At 47.6% G+C, this 21958-nt stretch overlaps 3 protein-coding genes across 4 annotated transcripts in view; all 3 read left to right on the top strand.

Annotated features, from left to right (window-relative positions):
- On the top strand, positions 1-17594 carry LOC135392058 (pyridoxal-dependent decarboxylase domain-containing protein 1-like). 2 transcript variants are annotated; one of them, XM_064622698.1, is made up of 21 exons: positions 1-210; positions 1336-1421; positions 1494-1568; positions 1947-2036; positions 2634-2789; positions 3949-4138; positions 4606-4662; positions 5974-6180; positions 7307-7549; positions 8630-8680; positions 8836-8886; positions 8960-9020; positions 9669-9721; positions 12143-12248; positions 12320-12378; positions 13513-13720; positions 15143-15261; positions 15329-15415; positions 15470-15563; positions 17047-17167; positions 17352-17594. In XM_064622698.1, exons 1-20 carry the CDS (start codon positions 16-18, stop codon positions 17163-17165), a joined length of 2307 nt encoding a protein of 768 aa, XP_064478768.1. In that variant the 5' UTR covers positions 1-15; the 3' UTR covers positions 17166-17167; positions 17352-17594. The 2 variants fall into 2 exon arrangements, with proteins under 2 accessions (XP_064478768.1, XP_064478767.1); XM_064622697.1 differs by having other exon boundaries at positions 1330-1421.
- Positions 17595-18099: 505 nt separating this feature from the next.
- LOC135392057 (protein Tob1-like) lies at positions 18100-19616 on the top strand. Its single transcript, XM_064622696.1, has 2 exons — positions 18100-18433; positions 18499-19616. Exon 2 carries the CDS (start codon positions 18503-18505, stop codon positions 19307-19309), a length of 807 nt encoding a protein of 268 aa, XP_064478766.1. The 5' UTR covers positions 18100-18433; positions 18499-18502; the 3' UTR covers positions 19310-19616.
- A 304-nt stretch (positions 19617-19920) lies between these two features.
- The window catches only part of LOC135392056 (glutamate receptor ionotropic, NMDA 2B-like), a 39998-nt gene continuing 37960 nt past the window's right edge, over positions 19921-21958 (top strand). Inside the window, exon 1 of the mRNA XM_064622695.1 lies at positions 19921-20008. The gene's annotated coding sequence lies outside the window, so the exon portion shown is untranslated. The remainder of the gene's footprint in view (positions 20009-21958) is intronic.

Here is a 21958-nt window from a genome sequence, read left to right as displayed (position 1 = left end):
GCCGTGACAACCAATATGGCGGAAGTTGACAGTGGAAGTGACGAATCTGCCAGCGTGGAGGAGAGCGAGAAGACACCAAACATGGCTGATAGCAGTCGAAAAAGCAGCTGCAGTCAGGCAGCTACGACTGCGATTGACATGTCGGAGGACACGCAAAACACTGGGGAACCCGGAATTAAGAATCCTACTGCCGAAGCAGACGCCGTCAATGTACGTATCGGCTCTCGATCCTTCCCCGTTAGCAGTAGGACTAACCGAATGAGTGAAATCGTTCGACCGCTCGCGGACTTGACGGGCGGAGATTTACGATTCTCAGAGGGACGTACGTGTTCCATGCGCGATTTCGCCCACAACTTCATTTGGCGTAGAAGAAAACACCTGCTGCTACAACAGCGTGCTCGAACTGATCGCGATGCTTGTCTTGAGTGCTCTCAATGTTCGGATAGCCCCTATAAAATTCGGTGCCCCGTCTTGTCATTCGGTGCGCGCATGCATGTTTTAAGGCTCGGAATAAAAACTGTCAATGTGGCACTTGGAGGGCGTTCTTTTTTGTTTCTTTTTTGTCTGTGTTCGTCAGTCTTCTTCTTCTTTTTTTTTTTTCGAGGGAGAGACGCAACACAGTGCGCAAACAGAGTTGGCGGCGCATCGCGCGTGTTGTGTCAGCTACATTGAAAGGAGGTCATGAAAGAAAAACAAAAATTAAGCTGCTTCATCGTTCGTGGGTGTGCAGCAGTTGCCAGATTCAATAAAACGTGTCCCATCCAGTCTGTATATACTGCACAGAAAAGTATCGCGTGGCGCGTTGTGAAACTGTCCGTATATGCTCACTGTAAGATGATTTTACGCGTACGTGAAACGGCTGTGTCATCATATAGAAATAAATCACCAGTCCACCTTTCACGGACGATTTCATACACAAGATAGCCTATAAATTTTTCCCCTTCCCTATAATTCCCCATATTTTTTTTAAAATACCTAATACATCCCTCTAGACTAGTTTCACCTAAGAACAGCACGTTAAGTCCCGCCCCACGCTGGTTCCTATTGGCTGCAATATATAGCCGCAGCACTGTCACAACAGGTTGTGCGCTAACTCCCAAACCATGAGCCATAGAGGTGATGCCTGCTGGCGCTGCAGCATAATTTTTCTGGCAGAGTAACTCTGCTAAGGTTGACCGACAACATCTTGTTCTATTCTTAAGTTGAACACAGGTGCAGTACATCCCCTCGAGTCAGGTTCCACAGACAAGTTCTTTCCCGCATTAGTGCCCGTAATTTTTTAGTGAGACCTAACGCAACCCTGGTTCATAACTCATGTCTGTTCCTCAGCTGCAGAATTATCCCACGGGTCGCGATGTCGGGCCAGCACTGGTTGCCGCCTCGGCAGCATCCTTGGGAAGGTTGCAGGCAGCAGCGAACATGTAAGTCCGCGTCGGCGACAGCTCGTTGACCTCGGTGATGGAGCGCAGCAGGCGCGACTGTTATTGTTGCAGACGTTCCAGATGTACTGGAGGTGGAGATGAGGCGACCGCTCCAGCAAAACGTGCTCCGGGACCTCTGCAACCGAAGTGAGTGGGTCCTGAGGTTGGGTCGAGCCCAAAACGAGCCTAATATTGGCCCAATCTTGGCAATGTCGGCCCTATATAGGACCAATATTGGACCAATATTGCCAATATTGGTCCATGATGTTGTGCTGCTTGGGTGCTTTCACTCCGTTTTGGCAACTACCAATGGCAGAAGGTGGTAGTTGCCAAAACGGAGTGAAAGCACCCAAGCAGCACAACATCATGGACCAATATTGGATCAATATTGGCAATGTCGGCCCAATATTGCGCCAATATTGCCAATATTGGACCATGATGTTGTGCTGCCCGGGTGCTTTCACTCCGTTTTGGCAACTACCACCTTCTGGCACCTTTAGTTTTCAACCGTGACTACTATTACAGCCCACGCACGCTTGAGGAGATAGAAGAGTGTCTCTCGGACCTGCTCTTCTGCAACGACAGCGAAAAAGGGCTCGGCATTGTAGATGGGAGGTAAGAGAAACAGGCTCTCGCTTTGCACATGGGAGATTCAGCAGTGCTATCATACTCAGTACTTAAATAATTACTTTCCCATTGTATCAGGAAACCCACTGGGCAGAAAAATTTTGGAAATACATAGAAAGCCTGACAAATCAGAGAGAAACAGGGAAAGAGATTTGTATCACGAGGAAGAAATCTAGAATTACGCAACATGCCTACATGTGTATGACGTCCCAACCATTTGAGAGAGAACCAGAAGAGGTTCTGAAACCAATAGAAGAATATGAGCATTTTTTTTTGGCTCCGTTACTTCCCCCCCCCCCCCCCCGTATAATATCTACGTTTTTTAATGTACTGTCCATGTGTTTCATGGAACGTATAAACAAGGCTCGCCCCTCACAGTCCTGCATCCTAATTGTATGTTTAAGTTTGCAATAAAGGAGAAAGAAAGAAAGCTAATAAAATGCAAACATGCTCTCAAAAGGTGAAGCCACAGGTTCACATGGTATACCAGACGAATATCCATAACGCGCATGGAAAGATACAGCGCAACCAAGTATACCATTTATCGTGTAAAAAGTAAGTGCAAGCCTGATCCCGATGTTTCAGGGACTCTGGTGTTCCAGCACTGGACCAGGTCGAGTGGGCTGTGGTGGCGTCTCACTCTCTAGCTGCATTCGTGGCCACGCTGGACATGCCCCTCCTCCGCGCTGTCACCCTGCGGATGGTGGCGGATGTGCGACTCTGGATGTCGCAACTCTTCCGGTAACAGTTCTGAGTTTGCTCGTGAAGCGCTCTGCTAATTTTCTGCGAACAATTTTCTGTGTGATGGGGACCCAGATTTGTATTTGGATTTGGATTTTCCCGGTTTCCCACAATATACCAAAATTTAATCCATACACCCAGCCGTGTTCCTAACATTGGAGTTAAGTAGCCTCAGATCAATATGCAAGTATGGGAAAACCTAGTAGAAAGTTACCTTGCAATGGTTGTAGGGCTCTTGTGTTCTGGAAAAAGTAATGCAGAATTCAAGTTCTTGTGCCATTGAATGTAACAAAAACAGAGCGATGGTGACAGTGACGACTTGGCTATGTTTCTTTTTGTTTTTTCACACAAGAAAGTAAAAAAAAAACAAGTAGGAGTGAAAAATTATGATTGTTAAACCCACGAATTACTAGATTACAACGACCATGTCATAGGCACCCGTTCCCAGTGCCACGTTTGGAAGCGCTACTCATCTGCCCGGTTATTGCTTCCTCAATTTCTAAAATACTTTGTACTTCAATTTACCTTAGTATTTTTGTACAAGCGGCGGATGCTCCGCGGGAGATGCTTCTTTCTAAAGTACATTATCATCATCATTCTAAGCGTTTTCATAGGAGTTGTTGCTGTCGTCGCTACGGTACTCGTACGTCCGCTTCTGCGCATTAAAAATTCAAATTTCTATTGTCCGATCATGATGTAGATCTTGTGGGCCGATGGGTAACGCTCCTAGCGGATCGTGCGGACGGGCTTTTCATAGGGGTTATTGATTATGATGACATGGTCGTTATAATCTAGTAGGTCGTGGTTAAACCTCATGCTCTATTTTTCCCGTGTTGCCGGAGTCTTCTATCGCGAGTCTTCTAATTGCGAGTCTTCTATCGAGGTTGCATTCTCTCCTTCGTTCCGGCAACCTCGATAGAAGACTCGCAATAACAATAAGGAGAGGGTTCGCATCCATCCCCCAATGTTTGCAGCCCACGTGACCGTAGATTTTTGGAAATCGTTCACTACCCCGCAGAATCGTGCATTGTCCATTTCGGATTTTCATGAAACGCTGGTTGCGGCTTCCTCAATTTCGTGACCCGTAGCATGCTACGGTGAAGAGCTTCTTTTTTAACGGTGCTAACGAGGTGATAAAACATGACGCGCACACGTGCAGGTGGCCGGGAGCTTCCCTGTATCTACACAGAGATGCGGGTGAGGGTCTGGCTCGCGTCTGCCGTCAGGCCTTGCATGCCAGGTTTTCCTGGCTCGTGAGTGACGGCTACTTCGCCTTCCAAGCGCACCAGCCGGTCCTCTACTTCGCAGCATGTTATAAGTCGGGATTGAGGCACTACCTCTGCTCGCAGGTAAAAAGTTTTCTTATTAAATAAGTAGAGCCTGAAGTTTTCAGGAAATATTTTTTTCCCAGTTCGGTGGGGCAAATATCGGGAAGATCAACATGTGCTCTAAATTCGTGCTAATTCGGGTGGAAGAACTTCCATGTGGAAGAACTTCCAGAATGTGGAAGAACTTCCAGTACGCTAAATTCGGACAGAAATCGGGATCTAGTATTCAAACAGGCCGTACTGGTCTGGTACCAACGGCGACGTTGAGTTTTCTGCCGAGCAACCTAGTCTGCATTCCTACGGACGTTTCAGTTGGGGCAATTTGCGGGAGTAAAAATCGGGTTTCACCCTAAAGGGGCAACCTCGAATTTGGGGTGCAAATTTGGGGAAGAAATGTTCTAAACCCTAAAACTTCAGGCTCTGCGAATAAGACAGTGAGTAATATGTAGTGTTGCTTTTTTGAATGCCTCGTTTCTCTTCACCTTTAGCTTGGGCTGCCTACGGCATGCGCTCGTGTTGTGCCATATGGGACAGACTCTAGAATGGTAAGTTGTGCTCTGAGAAACATCAAATTCTGAAGCATCGAGCTTCACTTCACAATCGGTACGGCGTACTGAAATATGACAATCGTCGAAAAAGCCACACGGCGACTGGAATCAAACCACGCACCCCTTGATTGCCGGTTGAGTGTGCTGGCCACTACACTATGATAGCAGCAGCTTCCAGCCTGAAAACAGTTATTTTCCACCAGTACAGCTTAGTTGCATGATCACCACTTGAAATTCATTGTAAGCATTTTGCTCATGAAAGTCTTACAGAGGTGAGTTGTAGCACTGAGATACAACTGCGATAGAGTCAAAGTGTAGACAAATTTATGCGTAAGCCATGTCATAACTGGCAACCCCCTATGAAGAGCTCGTCGGCACAATCCACTGGGGGCGCTACTCATCGGCCCACGAGATCTAAGTCGTGATTGGCCGACAGAAATTTGAATTTTGAACGTGCAGAAGCGGACGTACAACTGCCGTAGCAGATGACAGCAACAGCTCCTATGAAAATACGTAGAATGATTATGATAATCAACGTTAGTAAGAAGCATCTCTCATGGGACACCCGCCGCTTGTACAAAAATACTAAGGAAAGCCGAAGTACAAAGTATTGCAGAAACTGAGGAAGCAATAACCGGGCCGATGAGCAGCGCCACCTCTAGCTTCCAAATGCGGCGCTGGGAAGGGGTGTGTATGACATAGCAGTCGTAATCTAGTAGGTCGCGGTGTAAGCCAATGGAATTATACGTGACGACGTCTTGACTATGATTACGAAAGTTCGATACATTGAACGGGAACATTTTACACAGGTCCCCCAAGGTCGCCATTTTCCCATGTATTTGTTCCTACCCCGATGCGTGCAATGCAAGAGGCCGCCCTTAGATACCCCATTGTTACCAGACGTTGGCTTGCATTGGATTGTAGTGCGCAAAAAATCCAGTTGAAGCACAATCCAAGCCAGGCCAAGTCACCGAAGGAGAAATGAACGACTGCGCCTGCGGCACCTGGTACGATAGGTACGCTATGTGATGCACGCAGCCGTGCACTAGATCCTTCCGATCGCTCAACACGTTTAAAAACGGGACCAAAAAGTGAAACACAGAAAGTTGTTATATGCATTTTATTTGGACATATAAAGACTAGATTCATTCGCAGAAACAACAAAAACATTTTCCCGCTAAACTTAGTGCGCTGAAGTGATCAGGAACGGCAACAGTGGGGTATCTAGTCGTGGCCTTCTTCGTTGCATGCTTTTCCGACGTGAGTTTGGGGGACCTGATTTTACAAACAAGTGGGATGCGCTCGCAGAACGTGGAGGCGCTGAAGCAACTTGTTGAAGGGGACCTTGAACGAGGCTTCACACCCACGGTTCTGGTAGCGAGCGCCGGTCAACCCTGGACAGGACTTTGGGACCCACTGGTGGAGCTCCAGGAGTTGTGCCGGCAACACAAGATCTGGCTACACGTTGAAGGCCCAGCTCTTGCATCCTTGTTCTTGGAACAATCAACACCGAAGGTGAGTTTCCAGTGGCGCGTTTAGGAAAAACGTGTTGTCACGGGAGTGTCGGTACGTGCTCGAGTGGTAAAACGATGTTAAAAACGAGTGACAAAACGCTGGTTCGTTCCACCTTTACCTGCAGGCATAGCTAGGTCAATATAGGCAGCGTCAACATAATTTAAACGCAATTTTAAAAGCAAAAAGCATGTTACTTTTAAACTTGTTAATATTCCTGCCTGAACTCTTTCAGTCCAGAGCAATGTAAACAAACAAAGGAGAAAACACCCACTGGCCAATCAGGCTTTCGATGGACTCCAAAGGCGCCAATTTTAAAAAGAAACAAACAAACCTGGTTGGTGGATTCGAAAGATTTGATTCGCCGCTTTAGGATTCGGATTCGCAAATCTCCAAATCCCTGCCCTAGGATTCGAGGATTGGCGGATTTGGTTGGCCCATCCCTACACAGGACCAATTGGGGAGCGAGAAAACTGCGAAACTGCAAAAGCACTCGTTCTTTCGGCCACCGGTGTCGACATTAAAGTACCTCGTGATTACGATGGGTACATTGGGTACATGGGGGTTGCAACACACTGTGTGAAATGGATGTAGCACATGCTTTGTGACACTCGCTTGCGAGGTGGTACGCTTCAGTCGGTTTGTAGACGGCGACGATGATCACATCGTTCGCACAGCTCCAGTTTATGTCCCTCTCCGAGTGCTGCGATTGACTACCGCACTAGCCAATGGCAGTGCTGCAAGTGCTGTGATGCCATTGGTGGCACCCACTGTACTACATGATGTTGTGACATCATGGCATAGTGACATCATTTCGCCTGTTATGCTCACATAATCGCCGTCAACGCCACACAACCTCCCTCATGGAGCCGCCGCTGTGAAGCCGCCTGCTGTGTGCAAGCCGCCTGCTTGCAACACATTCGAAAAAAGTTCCGTACAGATAAATGTCGTTGATCACATATTTTTCCGTAGCATGCTTTTTTTATTAAAGCATTTTGATACAGTTACTGAAACATCTTGAAGGTACAACACTTATTGTTGCAGCTCTATGACGCAAAACTGCAATACTAGTGACACAGGTCACACACGGAAGTTTGCTTTTGTATTGCATAAACAGTGTCTCGTGCAGGAGGCTAGCCCCAGTGAAGTACCCTGGGACAGTGCCATCCTGCCACTGGGGGACTGGTTTGGAGTTCGTGGTCTTCCATACGTGACACTCTTCGGCACGTCGTGTGCCCCAGCAGATGCACGGGCAGCTGGTCTGGACGCCTTTTCAGTGCATGGTTCTGTGGAATGCCTGCCACTCTGGGTCGCGCTCCAGGCATTGGGCGAGCAAGGTGCTGTGGCACGTGTCCGACACTGCTTTGCTCTGGTGAGCCAATAAGGTCTCATAAAGATGTTCTATTGTGAAAGAGAATGCACTGAAGTTCCCTGAAGGCTTTCAAATTTGTGCAATTATACTGCTAGGAATTGCTTTAGTTCTGCTGCGTTGATTACAGTGTCACATGGTGGACCATCGCAGCTTTATTTGAATAATAATAATGCTGTTACGAGAAAATCAATGTATATGGTACCTTACCTGAATGGAAAGAACAGCTCACACTGACATGCAGATGTGAAGCAGGCAATATCGTAACTAGCATGCTTCTTTGATTCCCATTAGATTTTGTTAGGCGCATTGGACACCAAACTATGTGTGACCTCAGCTTAGCCCTCGACTGTTTCGGTTTGCTGAGTCGAATTGTTTCAGAAACCAGTTGACGTAATTGTTGGAGCAATGTATAACACAGTACGTTGAGCAAGCATTGCTTTCAGCAGATTGTGATTACTGCAAAATATGTGTGTCTGTGCTGTATGGTCCTGTGAAAGCACTACGTTTATTGTGTTGCTGTGTAGAACCTGCAGAAAATTACTTTTTATTTTACAGTTTTACACTTTTAAAGGGGTTGTGACAGGTCATCCCAGGTTATCCCAGAAAAATGTAAATTCGCACCGATGTGAACCTGCATTGAAAGTTTCACAGCGCGGCATAGTTTCACAGTGGGCTCTGCGAATACCAAAACTCATGCAGCTCTGACATCACAGCCGTGGCTGCCACCAGTGAGGCAGCGCACGAGAAGTCACATGCTTATGGCTGCCAATGGGAATGGATGCAGCTCCGAGCTCTGTGACGTCTGCACTTCGCTCGGAAGTGTGTTCGAGGTCTTGTACAGTATCTCGCTAAGCATGACACATAGAAGAATAATTCGTTTTTCCGCAGTATTGTGGTGTGCGGCACAATGCATCCATGATGTAATGAACCGCATCTATGAAAGTGTCCCAACCCCTTTAACAAAAAAAATTAATGAACCCAGTCTAGGGCACTAACTAAATAAGCACATTAAGTATGTAAATAAATGTCGTATATGTAACATATATGACAATTCGTGAAACTTTGATCTTCTCTGTGCAGACTGAACTTCTTGTTGAGCGGCTACAGCAAGTTTCCTGCATTAAAATTCTGGTAAGGAAACAGACCAGAAAAACTCGAGTACATTTGACTTCTGGATACGTCGTGTCAAAATGACAAGACAAAGCTGAAGCTGCATCACCAACAATATATGTCCACCATCAGAATCTTTGTATCATGTGTGTGTGCTTCTTCTTTCAATATTACAGGGTTGTGGCTCAGCAGAAGCGCGATCGGCGTCTCCAGGTTTGCACATCCCTGTGAGTGCCAGACACCAGCACGCATAGGTGCCATGCTCCTTCTAAGACCCGTTTCTCTGTCTGTATATCGCAGGTAGCCAACGCTTTCCCAGTTGTGACGTTCCAGTATGTCTGGCGAGGTAGTGAGACAGCGGGTAAGCCATCGCAGCCATGCTTTATTTCTGCTCCGTAATGACATCCGTATGAAGCGAAGAACCTCTGTATGAACTTCCATATGAGCTTCCTATGAACTTGCGTATGAAACAACTGCCTTCACAATTCCATATGAATGTTTTTTACTGGTTCCGTATGAACTTCCTATGAATTCCGTTTGAACCAACCGCCTTGGCAATTCCATATGTTTTTTACCGGTTCCGTATAAGCTTCCTATGAACTTGCATGTAAACTTGCGTGTAAACTTCCTGCGAACTTCCGTATGAACCAATTGCCTTGACAATTCCATATGAATGTTTTTACCGGTTCCGGATGAGCTTCCTATGAACTTGCGTGTGAACTTTGGTATGAACCAACCGCCATGGCAAATCCATATGAATGTTTTTACCAGTTCTGTATGAGCTTCCTATGAACTTGCGTGTGAACTTCCTATGAACTTCCGCATGAACGAACCGCCTTGACAATTCCATATGAATATTTTTTACTGGTTCTGTATGAACTTCCATATGAACCAACCGCCTTGGTAATTCCATATGAATGTTTTTACGGGTTCCGTATTAACTTCCTATGTACTTGCATTTGAACTTCCTTGTGAACTTCCATATGAACCGGTGTGAAACTCCCTGCAGGTGACGCCCCAGAAGGAGAGAACCCGGCATACTTGAACGACCTGAACTCGTGGGTTAGTACTTTGTTCGCTATATCTCGAAATAAATCAAATGTATTGTTGGTAGTCCAGGTAGACTGTACTGTGGAAAAGGGTGTGGGTGGGGGGGGTGTTCTGGAAATCTCTAGGGGTGTGTGACACCCATATCTGCTCGCTTTTGGGGCCTTTGGACAGTCTTTTTGTGGACAAGGGGGTTGTGTGACCTCTAGGGAGCTGTTAGGGGATTGTGGGGGAGGGGGTGAAAGTCCCTAAAAGAGGTTGCCCAATGGCACATAGGAAAAGCAATCGCTTTGTTTGCAATGGTTCTGACAACGTCGGCAGCGGCGAGAACAGCTCTACACCCTAAAAAGGGAACTGGAAACACGCCTACACCGTTGCTAGGAGACGACCACTCTTGCATGTAATGATGTCACATACCACTTCGCGAAACCAAAACCTGCAAAGACAGGCCTTGGAGGTCCTTCCAAGATGAATAAAAATTCACAATGTTCACTCATACTACGTCATACGTTTTGCACGTGTAAGGTTTCAGTGACGTTGTGCTGTAATGGAAGATAACATAAATCCTGTATCAACAAATTTTTTGCCAGGACTTACGTTTTGTAAATTTCGCGAATGCTATTTTTCCGCGTAATTAAAGTAGTAAATGACAATCCAGTGGCGTAGACAGAGGGGGGAGGGTTCAAAAAACCCTCCCCCGAAAAAATCGTACCTTTGCTAGTGCATTTGGAAGAGGGAAATGCGGGTGAAATCCTCCTTTCCCATGTAGAGTCCCCCATAGAACCCCTCCCGAAATATTTTTCTGGCTACGCCACTGTGACAACCCCAAATAACTATTTGGCGCAGGATCCACGTACCGCGAAATATTCCCTAAACGTGCCTCCGTCCGAATTCGCGAATTATTCAGACCGCGAAACCAACCACTTCTACAGTATACAGGGTGTGTGTTCATTTTTATTTGTTACAGAATTTTACTTAAAAAACTAGCGGAGCAAAATAGATGCCGTTTTTGCAGTTGAGTTTTACGGCCAGGCTGATATCCCCTCGAAAAAAGTATGCAACTACAATAAGACGACTAATTACCTAAAATTCATTAATTAACTCTTCAATTAGGGGATTTCAGGCAAAAGCGGGAGATGAGAATGAAAGACCATCCTAGTTGAAAGCCATTCCACGTTTAAAAACTCCTAGCCCCAAATCTTGATATGCAAATGAGCCGGAGCCGAAACCAAAACCTCGGCGACCTGGAACGCAGGGGGGTATATACAGCGCTCATTTGACGTCAGAGGGTCACGTGATTTGGAGCGATGGAGATGATTGGAGTAGGCGCCGACATGCGGGCCAGATAAGCCTCCGTCAGCGAAGATGATGCGCTTCTCAGGAGCGCTTTTTCACTTTCGGCTCATCTTCGCGCACGAGCGTGTTTCGGGAGTGTTTAAACGTGGAATGTTTTTTTGCTCTGCTAGTTTTTCAATAAAAATTCGGTAATTAATAAAAATAAACATCCTGTGTATATTTTTGTCTGTCCAGAGCGGAGCAGCGAGCGCCAATGTTCTGATCGGATTTCGTGGATTGTTGCGCGTGTTGGATGTTTCATGTGTATATAGAAGATCGCGAATCGGTGTGTCAGTTGGTAGCACCTTTCAGTTCCCAACGGAGCGGGTTCGAACCCGTTCGAGGACGCTAGCAACTTGACGTGGCACGATTACGACGTCCTCCGCGAGGAACGCTGAATATACCGGGTGTTTCAGTTAAATCCCCGGGCTAAATAATTCGCGAACCAGTGCACCAATCGAATAACTTTCTTTTTTACAAGTATCTGTCCAGTACCGCCTACAAGATGCGCACCGCGTGAATGAGCGGGAGGCGCTCATTATTTAAATAAAAATTCAAATGAGTTTCGTGAAAAAAGCGAACTTCTAAAGCAGGGCGTCGTCGGCATTAAAATGGGTACTACCCCTATAGGGACCTTCAGTGGACACCTTTTAGAGAAAAATCTGCCACCGAAGCGGGTCATTTGTTGCAGAAATTAATTGGTTTCGGTTTACGTATTTTTGTCGCGGCTGGTCGCGGCGAAGCGCAAAATGACGTAATTCATTGGTGGACAGGGAGTGAAAGAGCGTCCTTTTGCGCTTCACCGTGACCAGCCGCGACAAAAATATGTAAACCGAAACCAATTAATTACTGCAACAAATGACCCGCTTCGGTTGCAGATTTCGTATTGGACAGGTATTCGACAGATACTTGTAAAAAAGAAAGTTATTCGATTGGTGCACCGGTTCGCGAATTATATAGCCCGGGGATTTAACTGAAACACCCGGTATATATATATATATATGGTATGCCATGTGCTTTGCTCTTCCTCATTAATGCACGGTTCGACGCCTTCGATCCTCACGCTCGTTGTGTAGCTGTTAAACTACGTGACCTTTGCAGTTGGGGCAGATGCTTTGCCGTGACCTTCCCCGAGTGCCCCTTGACCTTCTAGAGTTGAAGCAGCACGGCGTCTGTTTGTGCTTCTGTCCTATAGAGAATGCGCAGGGTACGTATTGACCCGTAGCGTCAATGGGACCCCATATTGATTATCTTTTTTCTTCTTCTTCTTCTTCGCAGCGTCGTACACAACTATGGAAGACTTGGACGCTCTGCACAGCGCCCTACTCAAGCAGTTGGTAAGGACCAACATTTTGACAACTTCCTTTGGTGTGGCTATAGGTTTATTTATTTATTTATTCGAAACGAAAGTTTATCGAAAAATTTATCGAAAACGAAGCATCGAATGGTGTTTTGGAAATCCGGTCGCGTCCGTACCCTCCTTTTATCCCGAAGACGCTTCGTCATTGTCGTTCTCACATTTTCTTTTCCTTTTTTTTTAACTATGGTTGTCGCATTGAAAAATAACGCGGTTTGTCATCTCTCAATGGCGCTAGCACGAAAAGTGACCACCAGTGGGAGGAGCTTATGAGCATGCCACGTCACTGCCACGTCACAATATGACGTAGATGAAAACTCCCTAATAGGGAGTCAGCGATCAGCGATAGAGCGATCTTGCAATCAGCGGTAGAGATCTCTTTCGCAACTTGTTTCGTTCCATGTGAATTACAGCTTAGAACGTTTTAAATTAAACCTTCGTGGCTGTTCGGGTTCTTCTATGTACTGTTTTAACGCGCGATAACCAGTCAAACGGTCAAACCCCGTACGGCCGCCATCCTGTTGAAGAATACAAGATCCCTTAGGCTGTTCGCACGTTCGTTAGGTCGGAATGAAAAAAAAAAAAAAGTACGAACCAAGTCATCATAATCGCGTGCTATGTTTCGTTGGCTGCTTTTCGGTGGCTGCTTTTCGGTGATTGATTTGCTGCTCGGAAGCTTTTACAGGCAGCCACGTCTACACTCGTAAAAATGAACTTCGCCACATAGCACGCTCCTAGCCAACCATCATCTCAAATGATATCATTATCTGCCCTGATTTGTTGAAAACGGGGGGCGTACGCCTTTTCTGCGACACTTATGCTGTTCATAATTGTCACAAAAAAGGCGTACGCCCCCCGTTTTCAACAAATCAGGGCAGATAACGATATCATTTGAGATGATGGTTGGCTAGGAGCGTGCTACGCGGTGAAGTTCATTTTTAAGAGTGTACTATGGCGCCGATTTATATGTCGGCTTCTCCTCAATGCGCGCGTGCACCGCGTGAAGTAGGCTTTACAGACGGCTGGCACTCGCCCAAGCGTACCAAAATCATCGCAAGGGTTGTCATTCACTAAAATAGCATCTTGCGTTTCCGTATCTATTTTCTATTTTCAGTTTGTGATCAATGCGACGGTGCGCCAAAAGCGCAAGTTCCGTGCGTGCCTTACGGACCATGTGCAACTGGAGTACGTTGGCCTCAAGGGTTGGGCAGGGCTTGGAGGGGTACGGTACCTACCGGACACCGCCAGCCGTCACGACGTCAACAGACTCAACGCCGAACTGGTGGCCAAGCTCAAGCATACGGATTCTGCCTTTTCTTTGGGTACGTAAATATGCGTGCGTTGTCTTGAATTTAGAAAAAAACAGAAAAAAAAACAGTGCATGGCACTGATGCTCGTCTCATTTTTGGAAATAATCGCGTAGATGCGTTCCACAATTTTCGAATATTTGTGTATGCATTTTGATGAATGTGTACACTCCCGTGTGCTTAAATAAAAATGTCAATCAGATTCAATTGTGAGAAGGATGTATGTAAATATGCGTGCGTTGTCTTGAATTTAGAAAAAAAAAGAACAAAAACAGTGCAGGGCACTGATGCTCGTCTCATTTTGGAAATAATCGCGTAGATGCGTTCCACAATTTTCGAATATTTGTGTATGCATTTTGATGAATGTGTACACTCCCGTGTGCTTAAATAAAAATGTCAATCAGATTCAATTGTGAGAAGGATGTATGTAAATATGCGTGCGTTGTCTTGAATTTAGAAAAAAAAAAAAAAAAACAGTGCAGGGCACTGATGCTAGTCTCATTTTGGAAATAATCGCGTAGATGCGTTCCACAATTTTCGAATATTTGTGTATGCATTTAATGAATGTGTACACTCCCGTGTGCTACGGCAGTGTAGAGAGAGAGAGAGAAAGAGAGAGAGATTATGGTTTTAATGGCACAAAGGCAACAAAGGCCATAGAGCGCCAGAACTACGGTAAGTGTGTGTGAGAGATGCTTATGGGAGAGATGAGAGTGGGATGTGAGAGTGTGTGGTAGTTAAAAGCTATCTACAGGTATGAGCGATGAGATGGACCAGGATAAGAGAGAGAGGAGGGTGAACAGGCTAACGCGCTTGGCGGACGATAACAAGTGAGTATCTACAAGTGTGAGCGATGAGGTGATCCAGGATGAGATGTTTACATGAGGAGTGTAAAGCCATTACGGACCCATCCACTGGTCATGAGGCCAAGTCATGTGTGACTGTGACGTACATGCAGATACTGTGTGCAAAATATCATTCAGCAATGTGTCCGGTGCATCATAGCTAACGTAGCTTCTGCGCCGCTAAACACTGAGTCGTAATCGTTGTCGTTCAAGATGCCCCATAGTTTTCGAGACGAACAGAACAGATTAACCGTAGACCAAGAGCTGCTGAAACATTTCTCAAAACCTGCGATTGCGATGCTTCACTGACTGCAAACCAGGAGTTGCTGGTGGTGACATGTCAATCAGATTCAATTGTGAGAAGGATGTATGTGAGCTGCTGCAAAGGGATTGAAGGTGTAGCATTTTCCTGAGGACGTGGACAACGAGAGAGAGAAGGTCAAACCAAGCAAGCTGCTACTGTCAACGTATCCTGCATCGCGACTTTAAACACTGGACCAGCACAAGGAAGAATTTGGTTCCACTGTTCTAGTTTTGTTACTTAGGTCCGGACCATCCTTGTAAATCTATGTGCACCCGTTGTATTCGTTAGGCAAAGCGGAAGATGGCAGCTGCTGCGTTCGTCTCGGGATGGTCACGGATGACTTGGACGTCGAGGAGCTTGTGGGTCTGGTGCTAAGCGCTGGTCAAGAACTGGAGGAGTCCTCAAAGGTAGGTAAAAACAATACTTTTCAAGGAAGAACTTCGTTGGTGAACGAGGTAGCGTGGTGAAATGCAGGCCTTGGAGACCATGTCGGAGTTGGTGAAGCAGGGCATTGAGGAAGCGAGCCGGGAACTGCAGCAAGAGAACAAAGAAAAACAGGAAGTAAGTTGGAATGGGAGTGCCATTTATGACTGCAATGGCTCCGTTATGTTTCAGGGGATATTGAGGCATGTGCCCTTGGTAGGCAGCCTCTTTGGATGGTGGGCAGCCAAGGAGAGTGTGCGGGGCCGTACATTCAACATATCTTCAGGTAAATGCGACGGTCCCTTCTGCTATCTCGTTAGTTGAACCTTAGGCGAATTCGACTGGTCGCTTGAGATCGACCCGCTCTTCCTCGCTCCGTCGGGAAAGTTCGGATTCGCCCGGAACTCCAACGAACCACTGTCTGGAGCTGGCATTGCTGAGCAACAGACGACTCCCGGATGTGGGAGACGATTTCCGCCGGGTTCTTGGCCGGAGTGTGGTTTTGTTCCGTCGGTGGATTCGGTGGATTCGGTTCCTTCGTGTGCCGGTTCTTGTCGCCCAGTGGCCGGTTCGGGTGCTTGCACCAAATCGACCAGTCAGATTTGCCGTTGGAGTGGTACTTGAGTAGAGTTGAACATCTCTATGTTGAGAGGTTCGTGAGGGAAGTTGAGTTGTAAATAAGTTTTAAAACCCTGAGACTAGGAAGAGGTAAAAACAAGAACAAGCAGCCTCGTTCGTGTAAAATCGCCTACCGATTTTTTGGACTCCAAAATTCGGTAAAGAATTTGTCTCAACTCCATTGGCACCATCGAACTTTCTCGACAGAACCGATATATTTTTCGCGTGAAATATTTCTGCTAATTTCATTATGAGAAACAGTTCGATTTTTCGCATCGAATTTTCGGTACGAAATATCGATCGTTGCTGCGTTCATTTTTTCGCATCCGGGCTAGAGCTGCCCAATTTTTCCGATCGCGTGCGGGTGTGCTCGATCGCGACCAACCACCACGTGACATATGACCACGAGACTCGCTACAGAGCTACTCCATTCAAACGCATTTTGCACAGTGCCAGCCCAGGAAACCACGAATATCCCTGGGACATCCCTACAAGGTCGTGAACGTCCCGAATATCTGGACATCCATGCGATATCTGTAGGACATCCCAGAACAACATTAGCGTTTCAGTTTTACCTATAGTAAATAATAGCACGTCTGTTAGATATCGCGCTTTGGACGTTTGAAAAGAAGCAGTCTGCAGATCCCCCCAGGGTATCCATGTAAGATCGAAGATACAGCATTCTTTTTTTCTCACGTTGTGCTAAAAATTTTCGAGCTAACTAATTAAGCTAACTAATTAAGAGCTACTTTGTTCCATCTGAAGGGGGAAGAGTACGGCCATGGGCGTTCCCAGGATTTTTTTTTTCAACGGGGGTTGGGATCGTGCAACTCCCTCACCTCTTTTCCTGTAAACAGACGCTATGGACTGTGCGGGTGTTCAAGGGTTCATATTATTATGACATCTGAGAAAAATCATGAAGATTTGGAACTCTAGGGGGGGCACTCCCCCCCCCCCCCCCCCCCCCCCCCCACTAAAAGCCTTTTCGGTACGCCCATGCCTGTGGCTATGAAGCGTACCACTCGTCATCATTAAACTCAACTTGTTAGTTCTGCCCATTCCAATATTTTTCTGAGTAGCTTCAGGGCGTCATACGCGTCTTTGTCTTATCACCAGCATCATCACCGCCACCTCATCACTTTTCTTTATAGGTGTGGTGGAGAGCACAGAAAACATCTACAAGTACCACATGCAGGTTCAGGCCGAAGAGCCGCGTTTAGAAGCGAAGCCAGAGGCGACACTTCAGCAGGAGCCACAGGTGGTTCAGTAGTGGTAAGCATTGATACTTGATACCAATGGTTACCATTGATACCAACTGACACCACATTGCGTGCAAGTATATGCCAATATGTTTTGGAGTAACAGTGGAGGTGCCACTTGCAGCCACTTCAGAGTAATTTCGGAAGTTCGTTCTAATTGATGTTTATAATGAGCTCCTTTTCTTTTCCTTTTATAGGATGCTGAAGGAGGTCTGAAGAGGGGCCAGCTTATGCAATGCATCTAACTTGGGCATTAAGGGGGAAGAATCCGGGACCAGGATGGAGCTATGCACACCTCCTTGGATGCTACGTCCTCCAGGCTGAAATTGTGTTGAGGGGGGGACAACGACAGCTGGTTTGTCCAAGAATAGGAGAGGGTAACCTCATCCACTGTGATAATTCTAGTCACTGCTGGTAAAATAAAGTATTTTTTCAGTGTATACTCCAGCGTTTATACTTGTGGGAGAACTTTAGTGTCGTGTCATCCTTTCCATGTCCCTCAATGTTCGTATTCTAGAATAACTCGTGAGAGGATTGTACCCCTTTGAAATAGATGTCACACTGCATGTGCATTGGTGTCATTAGATGATTCTTCCGGAACTTGCAGGCATTTTAGCCTTTCTGTTAATGTTCCCTCGGGCTTCATGGGACAGGTCCTCTCTAACAACAGCCGCAATGCAAAAGTATTAGTGTTCTTGTCCAATAGTATATGCAACTCATGGCAGTCATCATCAATCACCTGTACCTCCCGTTCCTCCGAGCACAAGGAGCTGCTACCTCTACGCCGACCCGCTTCCGTACCGTTTTTACGCACGAACTTTAAAATTGAAAGCCGCTGGAATGAAAGTATACGGACCGTCGTCTATTTTGGTCCAACCCCCTCCTGGCCCAAATCCAGCAGCACCGCAGCGGGCTCTGCCAGATCAATAGACGCCACGCGGCACACTCCGTCAACAACAGCTGACCGACGGCTATGTCCACGTCCGCAGTGGCAACAACATACTCCAATCGTGTGTCTTCACCCTTTCCACACCGTCTGCATCGTTTACCGCAACAGCTGGGGATTATTAAGGACGAGTCGTCTGCTCGAGCAGCTGCATATCGAAGCAGATGGGCACGAAGGTGTACGGAACTACCTATCGGCGCGCCGGGTGAGAAAAGAGGCTCTATATAACGCCGCGCGGAGCGCTGCGGTGCTGTCCTCCCGCATGTTGCGGCCGCTTCCCCGACCCCCGTCGGCTGCATGCGTCGCGGGTAGCCAACCAACGGTATAGGGCCGGTGAGTAGAGAAACCGATTTACTTCTCATCGGCCCGTGAGGCTGACGGAAGTCGTATCTGCGCAGAGCTATGCAGGTTGAGCTGCAAGTGGCGCTCACCTTCCTCGTATCCTTCCTCTACAACAAACTGCCTCGGCGACGTGTCAACCAGTTCGCCGAGGAGCTGGCAAAGGCTCTCCGACTCAAGTTTCGAGGCCACTGGTACCCCGAAAAGCCGTTCAAGGGGTCTGCTTTTCGCTGCATCAAAACAGCGCCGCCGCTGGACCCAGTCTTCCAGGTGGCTGCCCGAGAGAGCGGCGTCGACCTTCGCGATGTCCGCGACCACTTACCGGCCGATCTCAGCATCTGGATCGACCCCGGGGAAGTTTCCTATCGGCTGGGAGAACGGGGTCCGGCCAGACTGCTCTACAGCGAGCAAGAAGCGGCTTCACTCAGTTTGACCTCGTTCTGCCCGGAGACCTTTCGGCCTGTACAGCCTCAACAGCAGGTACAGCAGCAGCAGCAGCAACAACAACAACAACAACAACAGCAGCAGCAACAACAACAGCAACAACAGCAGCAGCAGCCTGCAGTTGCGGCTGTACCGCAGCAACAGCAGCCTGACCCTCTATCTGCGCAACTTGGCGGGTTGGGGATTTCGGAAGGTCGTCTGCCACCCCCGCTCACGTTCACTACTGCTGCGTTCGCGCAGACCAAGTTCGGTTCGACCAAGTTGAAGACGAATTCTCGACGACGTATGTCGCCGACAGAGTTCAGCAACTACATCCGTCAGCGAGCCCTTGCCCAACAACTTCAGGGCGAACCTGGCGACGAAGCTGACGGTCGTCGTCTGCAACTGGGAACCCCACCGGCACCACACCTGCTGGTGGCTAACTGATCTCCGATGTTGTTTCCGTTGTTGTGCGTGTACATAACTACATATTCTATATTTTGTTACCTCGTTGCTCCGCGGGATAACGTTGGCCCCGCCTTTAGAAGTTGTAAGGCTATTTTCGTACAAGCGCTGAGAACGTTCAGCGCCACTAGAGTTGGTGTCCATGTCCGTTACAACACTAGTGGGGCTGTGTTTGCCCCACTCATCCCAGCGGGATACCCGACGAATCTTTTATCTTTTCTACTTTTTCGACTTTCATTACTTTTCTACGTCACGTTGCGTGAAATAAACTCTGATCTACTCCCACACACTCTTCTGCCTTGCTCGTCTGCTATTTTCGGGAGGCGGGAAGGGACGGGGGGGCAGTCAAATTTGGGTCAACTGGGTCGCCATGACGACAAGATGTGCGCATGCGCGGCCTTGACCTCTATCCGAGAGAAAAATCGATACAGACGACGACCTTCGACATTTGTCGACGATCGATGACGCTGAGAAGGAGCAATCGATCCAGCCCACCGCGGTATGGAGCTGACAGCGAAGCTTCGCCAGCCAGCTCGTAGAGGGCGCTCCTAGCCCAGGGTTTCGACTCGAGCTCCGGCCTGAGACGACGGCGGAGGATGGGTGGGGGGAGCCGCAAGCGCGGGACGTCGGCTCAGCGTGTCCCATCACGGCCTGGCAGCCAGCTCTTGCTCTTTGCAACAGGTAAGCTCTCCGTCCTAAGCCTTGCCGCGCTAGCTTTGCAACCGCCGTCGTGCTTTCGGGTCCGACAATGCCGCGAGCGTTCTCGTGCTCGGTGTCTTTCTTGCTCGATGCTTTCTTGACTGCCAGGTCATCGGCCCTTCGCGCGCGCGCTCCTTTCATTCTGCTTCCGCGACTTCCGAAGCTAATTAGCGTAGACATCTCGCATTCAGCCATCATGCATCCTGCACGACGTTGCTCTCATCCCTCTGCGTCCATTCTTTGCGTCCAGACACCGCAAAGTCTCAATGTGCACCTTAATTATCTTGCATCGGTTCCCCCACCTCTAACGGCGCGCTAGCAACCTGCCAACATCCTGAACCCTCAACTCGAGCAGCTTTGGCTTCCATCCATCCGGCGATGCAACTTCGGAGCGAGTCAACGCCACTACAACAACAACGCAGGCTCCCGTTCCTCTTCAACAGACGTCGTTCGAAACGCTAAAGTCAGAGTCGTTATCGTTAACGCTCCGATTTCAGGATGCGCGGGGGCTGGAGTCCCCAAAAATAGCAACCAGTGCATCCGAGCCGGCAAACGACGCTGGCTGACTCTGTGATGACATCGATTTGTATGAACGGCTTCGCGGCCGGTCGGACTGGTGGCGACTGGCCGGGTCATTCTCGGTGGCACGGTCCGCTTCGCAGCAAGGTCGATAAATGCCTTGGCTGATGAAGAAGAAGTAGCAGCAGCAGCAGCGAAAGGGCATCCACGGGACGTGAGAGAAGCTAAGAATGCGTCCGGAGCGAACTTTATATCGAAGAAGGAGTTCCTGTTGAGCCTCGGTCGGACGAAGGGAGATTACGCCTGTCAGGATTAGCGACGGGAGGGTATTAATGTGTTGAAGGATGACGGCCGCAGACAACGGTTGTCTCTCTCTGTGTGTGGGGGGGCGTTTTGTGTCGTTAATTCTTGTCTGGCTTCGTTGTTGCTATGAATGGGATTAGTGGGTTCGTGTTGCGTAACACGTGTATACGGTAAGCATATGAGTACATAATGCGCGTGTTCGGCGAATAATACCCGATGTATTTGTGACGGTACAGGTATAAACGGGTGTGTTGATGGTCGTGTATGCAGCGCTAGAACGGCTTGGTCGGAGTGGTGGTTCCATATTGGAAAACAAAGGGTTAACTTTAGACAATTATAATATTTTAGAATGAACGCTGGTTGTGAAAGAAGCGACTCATAATGCGACACTCTTAAAAATGAACTTCACCGCATAGCACGCTCCTAGCCAACCATTATCTCGAATGATATCGTTATCTGCCTTGATTTGTTGAAAGCAGGGGGCGTACGCCTTTTCTGTGACAATTATGAACAGCATAAGTGTCACAGAAATGACGTACGCCCCCCGTTTTCAACAAATCAGGGCAGATAACGATATCATTCGAGATAATGGTTGGCTAGGAGCGTGCTATGCGGTGAAGTTCATTTTTAAGAGTGGAGGAACGATGAGAAATCAAATAATGACGTTGTTGCTGGTTTGCTGTACTAAAAGGCAATGGAGTTACTTCGAAAGTTCTTCTATAGAACGGTCGTACACTCTAAGAAAAAGGGTGTGAGAAGAGGGTTAACTTCTATAGTTGCCACTTAGTTCAACATAGCGTCTGATAAAGGGTGTAAAAGGGTGGTAAAAGAAATTATCATATATCCAAATTGCTACAAAAAGGCGTAAGCCCCACTCGCTCACCGAATCAGAAGCGGTAACCCTATCACTCGTAGGTAGCACACTCTTAAAAATGAACTTCACCGCATAGCACGCTCCTAGCCAACCATAATCTCGAATGATATCGTTATCTGCCCTGATTTGTTGAAAACGGTAGGCGTACGCCTTTTTTGTGGCAATTATGAACAGCATAAGTGTCACAAAAAAGGCGTATGCCTCCCGTTTTCAACAAATCAAGGCAGATAACGATA

The sequence above is a fragment of the Ornithodoros turicata genome, chromosome 4, assembly GCF_037126465.1.
Source record: "Ornithodoros turicata isolate Travis chromosome 4, ASM3712646v1, whole genome shotgun sequence".
Taxonomy (NCBI): Eukaryota; Metazoa; Arthropoda; class Arachnida; order Ixodida; family Argasidae; genus Ornithodoros; species Ornithodoros turicata.
Note: the sequence above shows the minus strand (reverse complement) of the source record. Positions and strands in the feature narration are given on the sequence as shown.

What these genes read in the sequence shown, in the direction of transcription:
- LOC135392058 (XM_064622697.1), top strand. Translation starts at nt 16, where the DNA reads ATGGCGGAAGTTGACAGTGGAAGTGACGAATCTGCCAGCGTGGAGGAG. An exon ending in CTCGGCATTGTAGATGGGAG is followed by an intron (nt 2,037 to 2,633) that starts GTAAGAGAAACA and finishes CCGATGTTTCAG; the next exon opens with GGACTCTGGTGTTCCAGCAC. An exon ending in AGAACAAAGAAAAACAGGAA is followed by an intron (nt 15,416 to 15,469) that starts GTAAGTTGGAAT and finishes GTTATGTTTCAG; the next exon opens with GGGATATTGAGGCATGTGCC.
- LOC135392057 (XM_064622696.1), top strand. Translation starts at nt 18,503, where the DNA reads ATGCAGGTTGAGCTGCAAGTGGCGCTCACCTTCCTCGTATCCTTCCTC.